Source organism: Hyperolius riggenbachi, chromosome 9, assembly GCF_040937935.1.
Source record: "Hyperolius riggenbachi isolate aHypRig1 chromosome 9, aHypRig1.pri, whole genome shotgun sequence".
Lineage (NCBI taxonomy): Eukaryota > Metazoa > Chordata > Amphibia > Anura > Hyperoliidae > Hyperolius > Hyperolius riggenbachi.
The window spans coordinates 205,384,409-205,400,316 of NC_090654.1; the positions used below are offsets into that span (position 1 = coordinate 205,384,409).

General features: G+C 43.9%; 1 protein-coding gene across 1 annotated transcript in view; it reads right to left on the reverse strand.

Annotated features, from left to right (window-relative positions):
- The window catches only part of DPH6 (diphthamine biosynthesis 6), a 138,472-nt gene that overhangs the window by 14,006 nt on the left and 108,558 nt on the right, over positions 1–15,908 (reverse strand). Inside the window, exon 12 of the mRNA XM_068251796.1 lies at positions 11,558–11,729. Coding sequence (XP_068107897.1) covers positions 11,558–11,729 — 172 coding nt within the window. The remainder of the gene's footprint in view (positions 1–11,557; positions 11,730–15,908) is intronic.

Sequence of the window (15,908 nt, forward strand, 5' to 3'; positions counted from 1 at the left end):
TCGATCCCGCTGATGTCATCAAGAGCGCACAGCACAGGCCCAGTATGGTCTGTGTCTGCGTAGTACACTCCTAGTGACATCAGCGGGAGCGAGGACACGGGCGTGCAGGCACAGTGGTTTTCAGACTTTAAAGTCTGAAATTCCAGAAGTGAACCGGAGGCGGGGCCGGAGCATCGGTGAGTGGCTGCGCCAACACAGGATGTCTGTGGGGGACCATTAGAAGCCCTGGGTAAGTTCAGCTCATTTTCCCCCGACCCCCCTACAGTATCCCTTTAAAGGCAATAAATATGGCAGCCTCCATATAACTCTCACCTCGGGTTCACTTTAAGAATGGTATAGTAACTTTGATCTGTATACAACCCTTTATAAGCCTTGTTCTTATTCTTCCCAAGGTGCAAACTTGGCACACATCTGCCATCCTATAATTGTCTCCCATACACTGAGGGAAATGTGGTGAATCCAGACCGGGAACAGCAGGAATTTGCCCAGATATATAAGATGAGCTTCGCTGTTGCAGTTATAGGATTGTAGTTTTCCAGACTGCAGTACACATTGTTTAGTAATGAAAATCCTGTGCAAACATGTCAACAATGAGTACGGTAGCTTTATTATAGATTGCTCCTATCCTTGTAATTTATTCATAGATCCAAGTTAGTGGTATGTTCAATTTTGTCAAGGAAAATAACAAAAGGTAGCTAATGAAGCCCCCAACAATGATATTTTATTCATCAGTTTTTCCCGAGACATTAATAGGCAAGGTGCACAGCAGGACTTTAACTCATATCTGCATACATTTCCAATCAATTCCAGTCGCTTCCAGCACAGAGGGGATTAGCAACGGCACACACTATAAGAACACCCTATGGGTGGACAGAAATCCTCTAATTTCTTCCTCTTACAGCCCCGCTTCCTGACCCTCTATAGATCAGCTGTCTGTAACTACCTCTGATCTACATCAATACCCAATAACCTGAAGCCAATATATAAATGCAGCACAACGTCTGAAGCGCCTGCCCTTATCCAGGGGTCAAAGGGCATCCAATATTCAATAAGGAAACTAACATCTTCCCTTCATCTGACTGCAATTCCCATTTCAGGGGAGAATGAGCATCTCTGTGCATACCGAGTGACACGGAGACTGCTCTCCCTGCAGGGCACCAGACAAAGCACACACTGCTGTCACCAAGTACAATCCAAGACTGTCAAGTCTCCGTCACACAGGCAGACATGAGCCGTGCTTCACAGTACAAAGAGTGGGAAAGGCGGCTTCACTGAAGGAGACTTACGGTCAGGATAAAAACTGCCAGTAACCATCCACAGTATCAAGCTTCCTACAAATGGAATTTTGTTTTACACTTAAAGAAAAACTTTTTTTAGTTCACTTAATTAAGTTACATAACTCCCAACGTCCCTTTTTTTCGGAGGACAGTCCCTCTCTGGGAACCAGACCCCTCTGTCTTCATGTGTCCCTCTTTCAGGAGGACTGATGTACAGATCTATATAATTATATGTATTTTTCTACTGAAACCCTGTGAGGTTCACACATGAAAAAGTTCTATACTTACCTCAGGAGAGAAAAGCCTCTGGATCCTCCTGAGGCTTCCCCATACTCCTTTGCCAGGCTGTTCCAGTGTTGAGACCCCAGAAGCTCGCAGGCACAAAGCTGCATTGCTCCTGTGCCGTAGTACAAACCTGCTCAGGCTTTGGTGGGAAAAAGCCAAGCCTGATCGAGCCCATGCTACGGCGCAGGTGGTCTTTCAGAGGACGCAGCGCTGGAACCGGCCGATGCAGGAGGTCAGTTAAAGCCTCTATTGAAAATTGCGCAAAAGGTGGATCAGCGCATCACCAGGCCGCTTCCGTATGGCCTCCAATCAGAGGTGCGCTGAGCCCCCCCAGAAACTGCAGACGCACCTTGAACCCAAACAGAAGCTCTGCATATACACCAAAAGCAAGGCTGCTAAGGGGGAGCAGCTGACCAAAAATGAATAAAATTAGTACATGGCAAAGAAATGAACAGCGCTACTTAAAAACAGATAAGTGCCTACCTGCAAGAGAGTGCAAGCCCCACTTGTGGGATAAAATACACACCTAGCATACACTCAGCGCACCTCTGATTGTAGGCCATTCGGAAGCGGCCTGGTGATGCGCTGATCCACCTTTTGCGCAATTTTCAATTTTACTTGGTAGCGCACCCAGGCTATGCATATTCATAGGTTAGGATTTAGTTAGTGTTTGGTCCCCTCCCATATGAGGATGACTTCTTCGCAGTGGGAGGGACGAGTACTTAACAAGTTGCATGCAAGCTGTTACAGGAAACCAACATCCTCCAGTGGTAGACAGGTTATGTGTATGCTCGGTGTGTATTATATCCCACAAGTGGGGCTTGCACGCTCTTGCAGGTAGGCACTTATCTGTTTTTAAGTAGCGCTGTTCATTTCTTTGCCAAAGCCTCTATTGAGGTGAGTACCGCTTTGGGGCACTTTTTTCCCCTAAGTTAGGAGGTATCAATTTGGAATATTATTAAAGATGTATTATATTTTACCACCAGGAGGAAAGCATCAAACAATAATACCTTAATGCACAGCAACTGCATTTACCTAAAATGTAATGCAGATTGCACTCACAGCATGCCATGATATCACACTGCATCCACAGTAAAGGTACGTACACGCGTGCGATAACCTTCGGCCAAAACAGCTGATAACGACCGATCTGTGAGTTCAGCGGCTGCCGATCCATCGATCAATCCTGCTCGGGCATTGAGGGTCACTAAAGATCCGTCACGGTGGCTTAATGACCCCTTATGCCAAAGCATGACCGATCACAATGCTTTTTTTGCACCAGGACCCCCCTTCCAAACAACTGGATCCATATTCACCTCCCTCCGAACCACTGGAGGGAGGTCAATGGATTGTCACCCCTTCACCTCCCTCCAAAGCAACAGAACACATCACTAGCCACAAGACTTGGGTTGGCTAGGTTTATGTCTGTACACCATTGTTCCCACGAACTGTCACCCGAGGGATCGTTTCCCGATCCCCGACGGGCAAAAATCAGCATATGTGTGTACTTAGCTTAACATATCTAGTGGGAAAATTAGATGTTGCCTCCTATGCAATGTTTGATCTCTGTACAGAGTAAGATAGAAGAAAAGAAACTGCATGGTAACACTTCTAGTGGAAACGGGTCTTGAAACAAGTGCACACTGGTTCTATCAATGTCCCTGTGTCACAGTGCAGATGGGTCTGTTCAGCACAGGTTGTAGAGGAATACCCATCATCTTTCTGAATCAGATTAGCCATTTGCACAGATCTGATTCAAATGCTCTATAGCAGCTATTCTATAAGCTAAGTTCACTAATAGTTACCTATTAATGTAAGTCTACAGCTGCTACAAGTTCCCAACATTTAGGGCCAGTTCATACTGATGGCTTGCGGTGTCCGTCCTCGTCCTTTACCATGGGGATCCAGTGTACCGCACTGAGATGAATGTAAGTTTCAATCTCAATACATTTACTGTCAATTGTGCAAGCGCTGCAGTCAACCGAGACTCTACATGTAGTTTTCAGCGTTGGCTGCGTTTGCAGTTCTGTATCCCACTAGAGGCTCAAAACATGACATGACGAAGAACTGATGGGAAATTATGCTAAACACTCTTCTGTTCCGCATCAGAAAAGCGTTTTGCATCAGTGAAGTGAGCCGCCAGCAGTGTGAACCGGTCCTCAAGCCACGCTTGCTGGAAACCATGGCAACAGTGTACAGTGGAGGACTGCTCAGAATTCTTGTCTATTTGCTTATGCTGGTGGTTATGAATTTACCCAGTAGCCATACCAAAACCAGAAAGCCAGATTTTTGATATGTCAGTGTTTAGTCCAGGTATACAGAATTGTCCCACTCATTACACATGGAAGGAGAGGGCACTTGTTTATAGGGATACCATATTTTTCTGTATCTATTAATTATACCAACTAACCACTTCCTGCTAGGAAGACAGCTACAGTGTATCACCTGGTCATCTGTAAAGCAAATGAGTGTTGCCTGTGTAAACACCTCTTCATAAAATACTTGCAATGTATTTAGCTAATCTGGTTAGGATTCTACTTTAGTTAGTAAAAAGGAAGTCAATTTTACTTATTTCTAAATTTCTTATCCAAAATATATTAAATGAACAGAATTAAAACTGAGATGAAGACTGTATATAATCACTAACAGAGATTTCCCAACTTTCTTGCATTGCTTTTGACGTTGTATAAAAGGCAAAAAGACTCACATGAAACATTTATATCCCGCTTTTCTCCTGGTGGACTCAAAGCTCCAGAACGGCAGCCACAAGGACGCGCTCTATAGCAGTGTTAGAGGGTCTTGTCCTAGGTCTTCTCACTGAATAGTTACTAGCTTACTGAACAGGAAGAGCCATGATTCGAACCCTGGTCTCCTGTGTCAGAGGCAGAGCTCTTAACCAGTACACTATCCATTAAGTCATAGAACTAATCACTTAATAAACAATAATTAGAAAGAGGCCAACCAATAATGCCCATAAAATTGGATACGCATTAGCGATCACATTTCTCGATATACATGTGTAAGTTTTGGTAGTTCACGGAAAAACTGGACAACACCAGATCTTTGGTTTTATTGCACAAGAGACTTGCCCGGGTACCGTCAGTGCTGCCAAAACATAGAACTGGCACAGAACATGCAGGGGTATTAGTTAGCTGTTATGGTGTGAATGTCAGGTTTCTACCTGTGTTGCATTTTAGCTGGATTAAGCAGCTATGATGAGGTTGGATCAGCATGTAAGTGGTTGCCCCTAGAGATGTAACCTCTGACCTTGACTGTAGACCAAATCAATGAAGGCTAACCTGCCGCATTAGTTCCCTAACAGGATTAGGGACCCTCTCATCACACAGTGTGTGATAATCCTGCCAGTAATTAGACTAATAGAGGAAGTCCCTGCAGGGAGATTCTCATGTGGCGAGAAACACAGAGGCAAAGTAATCCATACATGCAGCCACCAGCAGTAGTCACACATGTGGGCATTTTAACAACATCTGCTAGAACATGAAGATACAGGAAACACAAGGAGGAGACTGCGAAGCTAGCAAACCATACACAGTGATTATTTCTGTTTGTAAGGGAGAATATGCATCAGTCCAGTGTGTGAAGGCAGTTTCCAGACAAATCCTTCCTAGTGAATACCCTCAGATATACAGTAATTATCCCAGCAGATGTGCCCTTAAAGGAAACCTGAGGAAAAAGGCATATGGAGGCTGACATATTTATTTCCTTTTAAACAATGCACATTGCCTGGCTGTCCTGCTGATACATGGCCTCTAATACTTTTGGCCTGAACAAGCATGTAGATCAGAAGCATCTGACAAGAATAGCTGTATGCTTGTTTCAGATGTGTAATTCACACATTACTGAGCAGAAAGGTCATCAGGACTGCCAGGCAACTGGTATTATTTAAAAGGAAATAAATATGGCAGCCTCCATATGTCTCTCACCTCCAGTTCCTGGCAGAGGGGGATGCACAAAAAGTAACTGTCCATTCTTTATTTGCTGCACTCACATGTCTTCCTGTACCTTTACTCTTATGACTACTCGGAGAAGGGAAATCTTGTGCTTCTAGGGACCAGAGGTGATGATGCAAGAGGTAGATGGTTTCAGACTGCTACCCGCTCCTTTTATGCCCAGCTGCAAGGCATGCTTGTAACAAAACAGAAAAAAGGAGGAGGAGCGCTCCATAGTGTAAAATAGTATTGATTTCAGACCTGATGAAGGTGAGGATTCGCGGAAACGCGTTGTGACGCTGCCAGCACTCGGATACCAGAAGGGACAGCCACCCAGCCCTTATCTATCTGGGTACAGACTTCCGCAGGCCACGGCAGTCCAGTAGGAGGCATCCCTGAGGGCACCAGGATTGGGCATTGCCCATCACTACAGGCTCACTACTTTTTTTATCTAGTAAGTGCAATTTGTCTTTGCGCACATTTTGAAATAAATACTGTTTTACACTATGGATAGCTGCTCCTCCTCTTTTTTCAACCTATGACTGCTCCTCATTCAGGCTCAGATTTACATCACAGGAGGCACAGATGTTCTGGCAACCTAGACTTTGCCCTCCATGAACCTACAAACCCCCACCGCACTGCAAGTGTGCTGGCTGGCCGAGATGTCACTCCCTAACTTACTCTGCCCGGTGTAGGTAGCCACAGGTGCCACTTAGTATTGGGTAGCCAGAGGTACACTCAGTATTAAGTAGCTAGAGGTGCCCCCAAGTATTAGGTAGCTAGAGGTGCCCTCAACTGAAGGAATATCTTGTTAGCGGAATGTCGAGCCCGGGGTGAGTAGCCTCTAATTTACACTCCATTCGGGGCTCTGCATAGGGAGCGAGGCACTTAGAGAGAGAAGTGAGCCACCTTTCCATCATCAGGCGCCTATAGGCACGAACCTACAGTGCCTTATGGTAAATCCGGCCTTGTGTTCAATGCAATCCTGGTGACATCATATATGATCAGTGGCGACTGAATCAGTGACGATCACCTGCTTCTCAGACTACAAAGTTCAAAATACTGTTAAAAAGTGACTCCAAATACAATAATATTTATATGTCCATGTAACAATTCTACAGATAGGTTGGGCAGCATGGTGGAAATGCGGTTAGCTCTCTCGCCTTGCAGCACTGGGTCCCTGGTTTGAATCCCAGCCAGTGTACTATCTGCACGGCGTTTGCATGTTCTCCCCGTGTCTGCGTGGGTTTCCTCCGGGCATTCCAGTTACCTCCCACATCCCAAAAACATACAGATAAGTTAATTGGCTTCCCCCTAAATTGTCCCAAGGCAATACGATGTACGATAGATACATAAACATATGACTATGGTAGGGATTAGATTGTGATCCCCTCTGAGGGACAGACAGTGACAAGTCCGTACAGTGCTGCGGAAGATGTCAGCGCTATATAAATATATATATATATATATATATATATATATATATATATCTCACACACATATTAGAATATATATTTCCATGCATAAACATATCCTGACGTGTGGCATTGCACGCTTCTGTAGAGTGGCACCTGTCCTATATATGTAGATAATCATTGTGAAATCCTGATTTGTGGACAGTGCCAGCTGCTCAGGTGGAAGTAACGCTCACTGTGTGTGTGCGCTGTTGGGTGGTGCTCAGTCGTGCTGTGTTTGCCTGTCTGAATGCTGAATGCCCCCGTAGTGGATGTGCTGTGCAGGGCAGGCAGCGCTGTCACCTCCGCTTTGTCCACGCCGAGCTGATTACCCTCTTTTTTCCCTGCCCGAGCTCCGCTTTGCCAATGCTATCAAGGTCAGAATCAGTCGCTCAGAAAAATAAAATTAAAATCCCCCCCGCCCCCCACCTCGCCAATCTGGGACGTGCTTCCCTCCCCTGCAGTGCATCGCTGGGTGTCTCTCCAGACGAAAGGACATGTATTGCTTTACACAGACACCACTCACAGAGATTCCCCAAGTCACATAGAAGAGAACAAAGATGAGCTTTGAGCAGCTCAGGGCCTACATGCAACATTTGCATCCAAATATGAGCAGAAAGATCCGTGATTCGTATAGTGATCAGCAAGCTGTAATAAATTAATAATCCTGCAAGACAAGGTTTCCTTTATCTGCACAGAAATATATGGTAATTGCAGAGCTTTTAAAATGCAATAAGACAAGAAGGTCCACTTATGACATCAACCATGGGATATTATAACAGCAGACTAGGCCAATTTGGAACTAATAGAATGATAAAGATACAGATTCATATCAGATATTCAAAAATTGGAGAATGATTTCCAAAACTTATGCGGGGCCTAATCTAATAAAAAAAAAAAATACTTACTATCCAATATACGTCTATATTATTTAGTTTTTTAAAGATATTAACTATAGGTACTTTCATAAATAAAAGCAACAATACATGCGCAAAAACTGGTCACCAATATCCATATCAGTATTCATGCTGATCAGAAGAAACAATCAAGCTGAATTACTTTGCACGAAGAAGGATATTTTTGGCATTTAAATAGGAAATGTGTCTCAAAATGCTATGGATTAAATCAGCCACCTGATAGATTTAGCTACATAATCAGTAAACACCAATAAAAATACGTCAAGCATACAATCTGGAAGATACTTGTGTGGAGAAATGCTTGCTTAAAATTTCAGCTAAAAGGCAAATAAGCAACTGCTACATTTGAATAAACCTGTATTAGTATGCAGGCAATAAAGGCTCCACAATCCCACAATGCAGGGCTTTCTAATATAATGGCCGGTAGATCACACTAGTGGCCTGATTGTCTTCTGCATAACTGAAGTGTCAAAAAGAATATGTTTTATGGCTTGCGGTGTCTTGAATATTACAAACACGTCCATATCTCGATCACAGAGGCGGGGGCATAGAAGGGGACATTACTTCTGCCAAGGTGCCTCTTGTGACCTGCCCGCAAGGGTCTCCTTCCAGGACACTGGAAATAGTGACAAACCCCATCACCCCGCATTAAGCGCTTCTCTGTAATCCCCCTTATTCCAAAGAGCTGCAAGTGCCTGAGCTAAAGGGCACAATGTCTGACTGACTGATGCCGAAGGGACAGTTTCTACCCAAGGCTGTCACATCCTGCAGTCTTCTTTCTTCCAATCTATCAGGCCCTTCTTGTAGCCAATGTGGGGATGTAAGAAGATAATTTGAGCACTAGATGGCAGTGTAGCACTGTAGGTTACAGAACTATAGAATTCGGAACATTTGTGCTACACAGAGAGCAGCAGACACACTTGCTGCAAGTCCTCTTTTTTCAGAAAATCACTCTAGATGCAGGGTGGGGGGACAGCTTGACGTTTACTTTAGTATACATCTTTTCACTAAAACTATACTTGCTATGAACAGTTTTACAAACACATTTTGGACAAGAAGGCTTTTATTGTAAATTACTGATTTATGTGATATCTGGATAAAATTCCAGTGTTGTCCTGGAAATTTAATAAGGTGTACTGTACTGTATTTCGTTACGAATGGTACAGATCTTACATATGCAAAACCATTCTAATCAGTTGAATCCTGAGTTGGCAATTAAGGTAGGTTTACACTTGCATGCGTGAAAATGGTGCCGGCATTTCTGCACGTCTTCCTGGACACCACACGTTTGTATGCAAAAAAAACCCCGCTCACATTAGTCCACAGCAGCACAAAGAATACAATGCATGCAGTGTCTAAAAAGTGCTGCAAGCTGTACACAATATTTCCACCCACACAATGTGAATGTAAATTTCCTCATAATGTGAACTCATGAACTACGCGTTAACATTAGGCGTGTGGCAGTTCATGTGGTGCCGTATGAGAAACCGCCTGTGACATTTACCACGTGTGAACTCTGCCTTGAAGCTGGCAATGCAAAGAGATTTTTTTTCCAACGAAAATCAACCACAAAGCGTGGAAGAGATCCAGACCCATATTCAATTCCCCTTTTTCACCTGAGTTTTCTCCTATGAGATAATTTTTCATCTTCCATTTAAAATAACTTTTCAGCACTCTGCAAATGAAAAAGCATCAAAAAGTAAGGGGAAAATGTACTATCAAAATGATTATGAGTATTTTCTTGCTTGCTGGTGGCTTAAAATGCATTTTATTGATATTATGTGAGAATATCAACTAGGAGAAAACGCAAATTGAATAAGGGCCACACTACTTGACCCATTGACAATTGGGTAAGGGCTATAACTTGCCATATCAGGACATTATCAACACCTGTATGGGTGGGCTTAACTGATGGCAACATTTCGGTAATCTATCTGGAGAAATAGGAAAAGACTAAGGACTTGATTCACTAAAGCTTTGCACGTGCAAACAAGATTGCTAAGTAGTTTGCACGGGCAAAGCTATTTGGTGCGTGTGCGAAACGTCGCACCGTCCGCGTGTAAAGTACGCTTATCAGGCTATTTTGCACGCGGCAGTGCGACGTTTCACGCGCACCGCTGCAACGTTTCGTGCACACCGCTAAACTTTACGTGCACAAACTTTTTGCCCGCAGGCACTTTGCACGTGCTAAGGGGCTTTTCACTGGCGTGCTAACACGTAGCACGCTTTAGTGAATCGAGCCCTAAGTGGAATCAGAGTACTCCTAGTTCCTTCCAGAGCTGATGATGCTCTGCTGATTGAAGGGAAAGGGGGGGGGGGGGGGGGGGGGATTCTTCTCACCTAGTGTTAAATCATCAGAAAAGTCATTTGTACTTGCCAATTACTAACAATGTCACAGGCAGTGAGGAGAAAGCAGCAAAATATTTCTACATTTGCTTAGCGATTCTTTTATTCATTTTGATTTTTCTTAAAGTCACCCTGAACTCTTGCAAGGAAAACCTAGAGATATGCACTCTGTTTGTATTTAGAGTTTAGCGTGTCTAATTCTCCCTCATCTGTGACTAATCTCAACTGTAATTTGATTTCTCAGCTGTGTCAGCTGGCTGCCTTGGGAGAGCAGCTAATTTGTAAACACAGGATGTTAACCCTATGTCTGCTTCCATGAAAACAGGAAGTAGACTCACTGCAGAATTATTGCAGGATTTGTATCAGCTGTAATGAAGAAATGTTTTTTTCTCTAAAGGTTATTATGCTGTTGCTTATCTTTTAGGGCAGAAATGAAGTTCTGAGTTCAGGTCCGCTTTAAAATTTGCCCAGACTTCTGTTTTGAAAATCTCTTACAATTCTCTCACCATGTGGACTCAATTCTCTCTGCTCTACACAGAAGTGGATATTATTGGTTAAAGAGAACCAGAGATGAAGCACCCTCTTGTATTTTACCTTATAAATCAGTGGGAACATGACAGTAAACACCTAATCTGCTCTTTGTTTCATTGTTCTCTGTGTTAATCTGACTGTTATCACCTCTGATAAGAATCCCCGACTGAGCATTCAGTCTAGCTTTGCTATGGAAAGATTATAGCTGAGTCTGTCTTCTCTGGTGTCTTTTCAAGCCCAAGCATGCCCCCTTGTGGCTCTGCTATAATGACTCAGCTATAATTATTCCCTGCAAAGCCAGACTGAATGCTCAGTCCGGGATTCCTATCACAGCTGATAACAGACACTTTTAGCAGTGAGGATGAAACAGAGAGCATGGTAAGTGTTTTCTCTAATGTTCTTACTGATATATATGGTAAAATACACAAGGGTGCTTCGTCTCTGGTTCCCTTTAAGTACATTCCATTGACGAGCATTACATATGATGATTTGTTCATTTGATTGTGCTTACGCCTAGGAGCTAATGCAATAGTCGTAGCACTTTTTAGTGAATGAAGTAGGCTCTGGCTTAGTTACACATTCTGTGAATGACAGTTTTATACAGCTTGCTATGATTGGCAGAGAAGCCCCCTAAGGTGACAGCGATGTACAGTACCATACCATATAGTCACTAGATAGCACCCTGCCTGTCTCCACTATCTCGTTTCTCAGTCTCACCACTGTCAGTTATGGCACTTCTACCACCTTAGTCATGGAATAATCCTAGAGATGTTCCCAATAATCCCAGTTCTGCTCACCCGCACAGCTTGGCTGTAGGGCCCTATGTTAGCGGGAGCCCAGTGGGAGATGCTTTGGACATGCATGGCTATCTTCTCTGGAGTGTGCTCATCCCTGCAAGCGACAGGCAGCCAGAAGAGGACATCCATCTTGAACAGAGTGGCTTGAGGAAGGCAGCACTGCACACATACTCTGCAATACCAAGAAAGAATAGATTATTCAAATGTAGAACAGCTGCAAAAGGGAGCAAACGTATCAATAGTTTTTAAAGCATGAATTATATTTACATACAATTTACTAGACAATGGATCAAAAGAGAGAAAGGAAGCTATCCGTGTATTCTTTGTAAGAATGGGGAGTGTGTGGGAGGGGCAATACGAGGCAGGTGCTTACCGAAACCATCACTTCATTTTGCTAATCTCCACTAACTTATTGAAAGTCAGTACAGTAAAACCTTGGATTGAGAGTAACTTGGTTCAAGAGTGCTTAGCAACACAAGTAAACATTTTTGTGAAATTTTGAATTGATATACAAGCAAAAAAAAAAGGTATACATGTGTCACCTCATCACAACTGAGCTGATAGTTCTTCTCCCTTTGGTGCTGCAGGATTACTTAAAGAGAACCCGAGGTGGGTTCTAAGAATCCTCGTAGCACACAGAGGCTGGGTCTGCATATAATACCTAGCCTCTGTAGCTATACTGTCTCCCCCCAGGCCCCCCCTGCGCTCTGCTGTCCCCCATAAATCAAACGCTGTGCTAGTGACATCGCTAGCCGGCTGTTTATATCTGCACTGTCATCTCGCCGCTCCTCTGCCTCCTCTATGTTGCTGCTCCTCGCCTGCGTCCTGTCCCCCCCACTGCTGATTGGAGGGAAGGGACGCAGGCGGCGTTTGATTTATGGGGGACAGCAAAGCGCAGGGGGGTCTGGGGGGAAACAGTATAGCTACAGAGGCTGGGTATTATATGTAGACCCAGCCTCTGTGTGCTACGAGGATTCTTAGAAGAACCCACCTCGGGTTCTCTTTAATCTGAGTGCAGAGACTGTGCAAAGTCACATTTCCATGAAATCCACAAAAGTAACTGTCACTGGATAAGTTCCCTATTAAAGCAACACAAAAAAAGGGTTGGGGCGAGCCAACAGATGGCAATGATTCTGTTAGTTATAGTGAAAGTCTTGTTTACATTTATGCCATTTTACTCATAGGGCCCTTTTCCAATAAAATCGCTAGAGATTTTAAAATTGGTACGGTTTGCTAAATAACATAGGAACCGCGGTAGGTAATTTCCACTACCGCGATTCATTTTCTACTAAATCTCGATCGCGCCGCGGAACGATTTTTGCTACGATTTTGCTATGCAGTGCAAACGTCGGGAAATCGCTGGGAAATTTTGGACTTTTGCTGAATCGCAATCGCTAGCGTTTAGCGCGAACGCTAGCGATTGCTAGTGGAAAAAGGCCTTAACTGTTTTTATATTACAATACAATAATACAATACAATAACATTTGTAAAGCGCTTTTCTCCCATAGGACTCAAAGCGCATAGCTGTGTCTCAGATTAATACAGGGTTTCAGGCTGGGTTGTGTTACAGAGGAGATAGTCAGATGTTCATGAATGCCAGACTGAAAAGGTAGGTTTTCAGTTTAGACTTAAATGTTTCCAGGGATGGGGCTGTCCTGATTGGGTGTGGCAGGGAGTTCCAAAGTGTAGGGGCAGCATGACAAAAGGCTCTGTCTCCAAAGGTTTTTGAGGTGGACTCTGGGGGTGACCAAGGTGTTATGTCTTTTTGATCTAAGATTGTGGGGGGTGTGATGTAGTTGCAACAAGTCCTTCAGGTATCCAGGGCCCAGATTGTGCAAGGATTTGAATGTCAGTAAGCCAATCTTAAACAGAATTCTTCATTTTATCGGTAGCCAGTGGAGTGAGCTCAGGGTTGGTGTTATGTGGCAATGGCGGGGTTGGCTCGTTAACAGCCTTGCGGCGGCATTCTGTACTAATTGCAGGCGGCGTAAGTCTTTCTTATGCAGGCCTGTGTAGAGGACGTTGCAGTAGTCTAACCTTGATGTGACGAAGGCATGAACTAGGGTTGGAAGATCCTCTGAAGGAATTAGGTGTTTAATCCTTGCAATATTCCTTAGGTGAAAGAAGGAATGTTTCACAACAGCTGAGATTTGATTCCTGAAGCTTAATTTCCCATCAATCAGTACTCCCAGGCTGCGCACACAGTCTGAGTTGTTCAGGTCTGAGCTCCCTATCCTTAGCGGTGTTGGTTGAGACTGGAGCTGCTTTGCTGTTGAGCCCTGGCCCTCGATAACAAGAACCTCAGTTTTGTCAGCATTAAGTTTTAGCCAATTATTATTCATCCACTCCTGAAGCTCAGCTAAGCATGCGTTTATTTGTGGAGTAGGGTCTGTGACGTCAGGTTTGAATGACAAATATAGCTGGGTGTCATCAGCATATTGTGGAACAAATCTACTGGGACTTTATTACATTTGCTTTTTCAGGTTAGACAGGCCAAGAAGTGACATCTTAAGTAATGAGAGGGGTATGGAGGCTGCCATGTTTATTTCCTTTTCAGCAATACCAGTTGCCTGGCTATCCTGCTAATCCTCAACTTCTGATACTTTTAGCCATAGACCATGAACAAGCATGCAGCAGATCTGATGTTTCTGACATCATTGTCAAATCTGACAAGATTACCTGTATGCTTGTTTCTGGTGTTATTAAAGCGGGATTGTCACCATAAAAATCGATTTTCAACAGCAACTCTGAGTGTATTAAGTGATAAAGATGCTAATCCTATAATCTTTTTCTACTGTTATGGTTTGGAGTTATCACTTACCTTAGGAGCACTGGCCCTTTAAGTGCCATTGCCAAACAGTTGCATGTTGGGGGTCTTTTTATCTATAATATACTCCTCCTTTTCCCTTTAGTTCCCCCTCCTTCAAATGACATAAGACAGTGCACTTACTAGTATAGACCTCAGTGGAAGTGTCTGAAGACTCTGGGAGGAGGGCGAGGGCGGGTAATGAATACACAATTAGCAAGAGGAGAAAAAAGTGAGGGAGGAAATGATGTCAAAGGTAACAACGATGGAAACAGCCTAGAATAGGATTCTCTGCTTTTCCTTTATAAAATTCACAGGAATCATAATGTGGACAGTGCAATACATCTATTATGTAAGTAGAACTAGTATTTATCTACTTATATATGTGTTTTTTATTTCTAGGTTAGCATGGGTGTCACCTGTTCTTTAAGGCACTACTGCAGCCAAATAGATCAGTAGGGCTGCCAGGCAACTGGTATTGTTTAAAATAGAATAAATGTGGCAGCCCCTTATTCTTCTCAGTTCAGTTGTCCTTTATATAGAAACTTTAACCCAGGATTGAAATTCATCCTAATCAGAAGCCGATACCCATTTTCCCATCCAGACATCTGTACCTTTTCTCTAATAATGCATGGGGTGTCTGTGTGGCTGATATTGTGGTGAAACCCCTCCCACAGTGTCAGGGCCAAAGCAGTTTTCTGCTTGTGAACTTCATTGCATTGTGGGAAATAACGGTAGTTGGCAACTGGCAAGCAAGGAATGAATGTGAGTGTGTGTGTATATATCACATTGTTGGCGCAGTTTATGCTGTCCAGGTCTTCAAAGAGACTCCGAAGGGAGTCTCAATTCCCGTTTTTAAATAGTATTTATGTAAAGCAGTATAGGGAGTGCTAAACCGCCGCTATCCCGCAGCAAAACAAGGGGTTTTTACCCCCAAATGCCCTCTGCAAAATCCACAACTTTCTTAGTCGTGGATTTTGCTGTCCATGGAGGCAGAGCTATGAGCTGCAGCTCTGCCTCCATGTGCGTCAATCGCCGCGCGGATCTCCGCCTCTCCCCCGCCCCTCTCTGTGAAGGCAGATTGAGATGGGCGGGGGAGAGGCGGCGATCATCGGGGATTGATGTGCCAAGAGGCAGAGCTATAGCCATAAGCTCTGCCTCTATTAGGAAGTGCTCCCCGAACCTAGAAGAGGGGATGTGGGGGGGTATAAAGCCCTCGTTTTGACGCGTGATAGCGGCGGTTTAGCATGCCCTATACTGCTTTACATAAATACTATTTAAAAATAGGAATTGAGACTCACTTCAGAGTCTCTCTAATGTCTGACACGCATTATACATGCTGACCTGCAGGCCCACTGAGGATCAGACAACATGAACAAATTACACAGTAAGTTTTATTCATTTCTTGAACAATCCACCCCCCCCCCCCCCCACACACACGCACACACACACACACACACACACACACACACACACACTACTATCTTTCTATAAAGTTCCTCTTTAACAGTCATGAATTGGGAATTATTGTAAGGCTATGGCCAT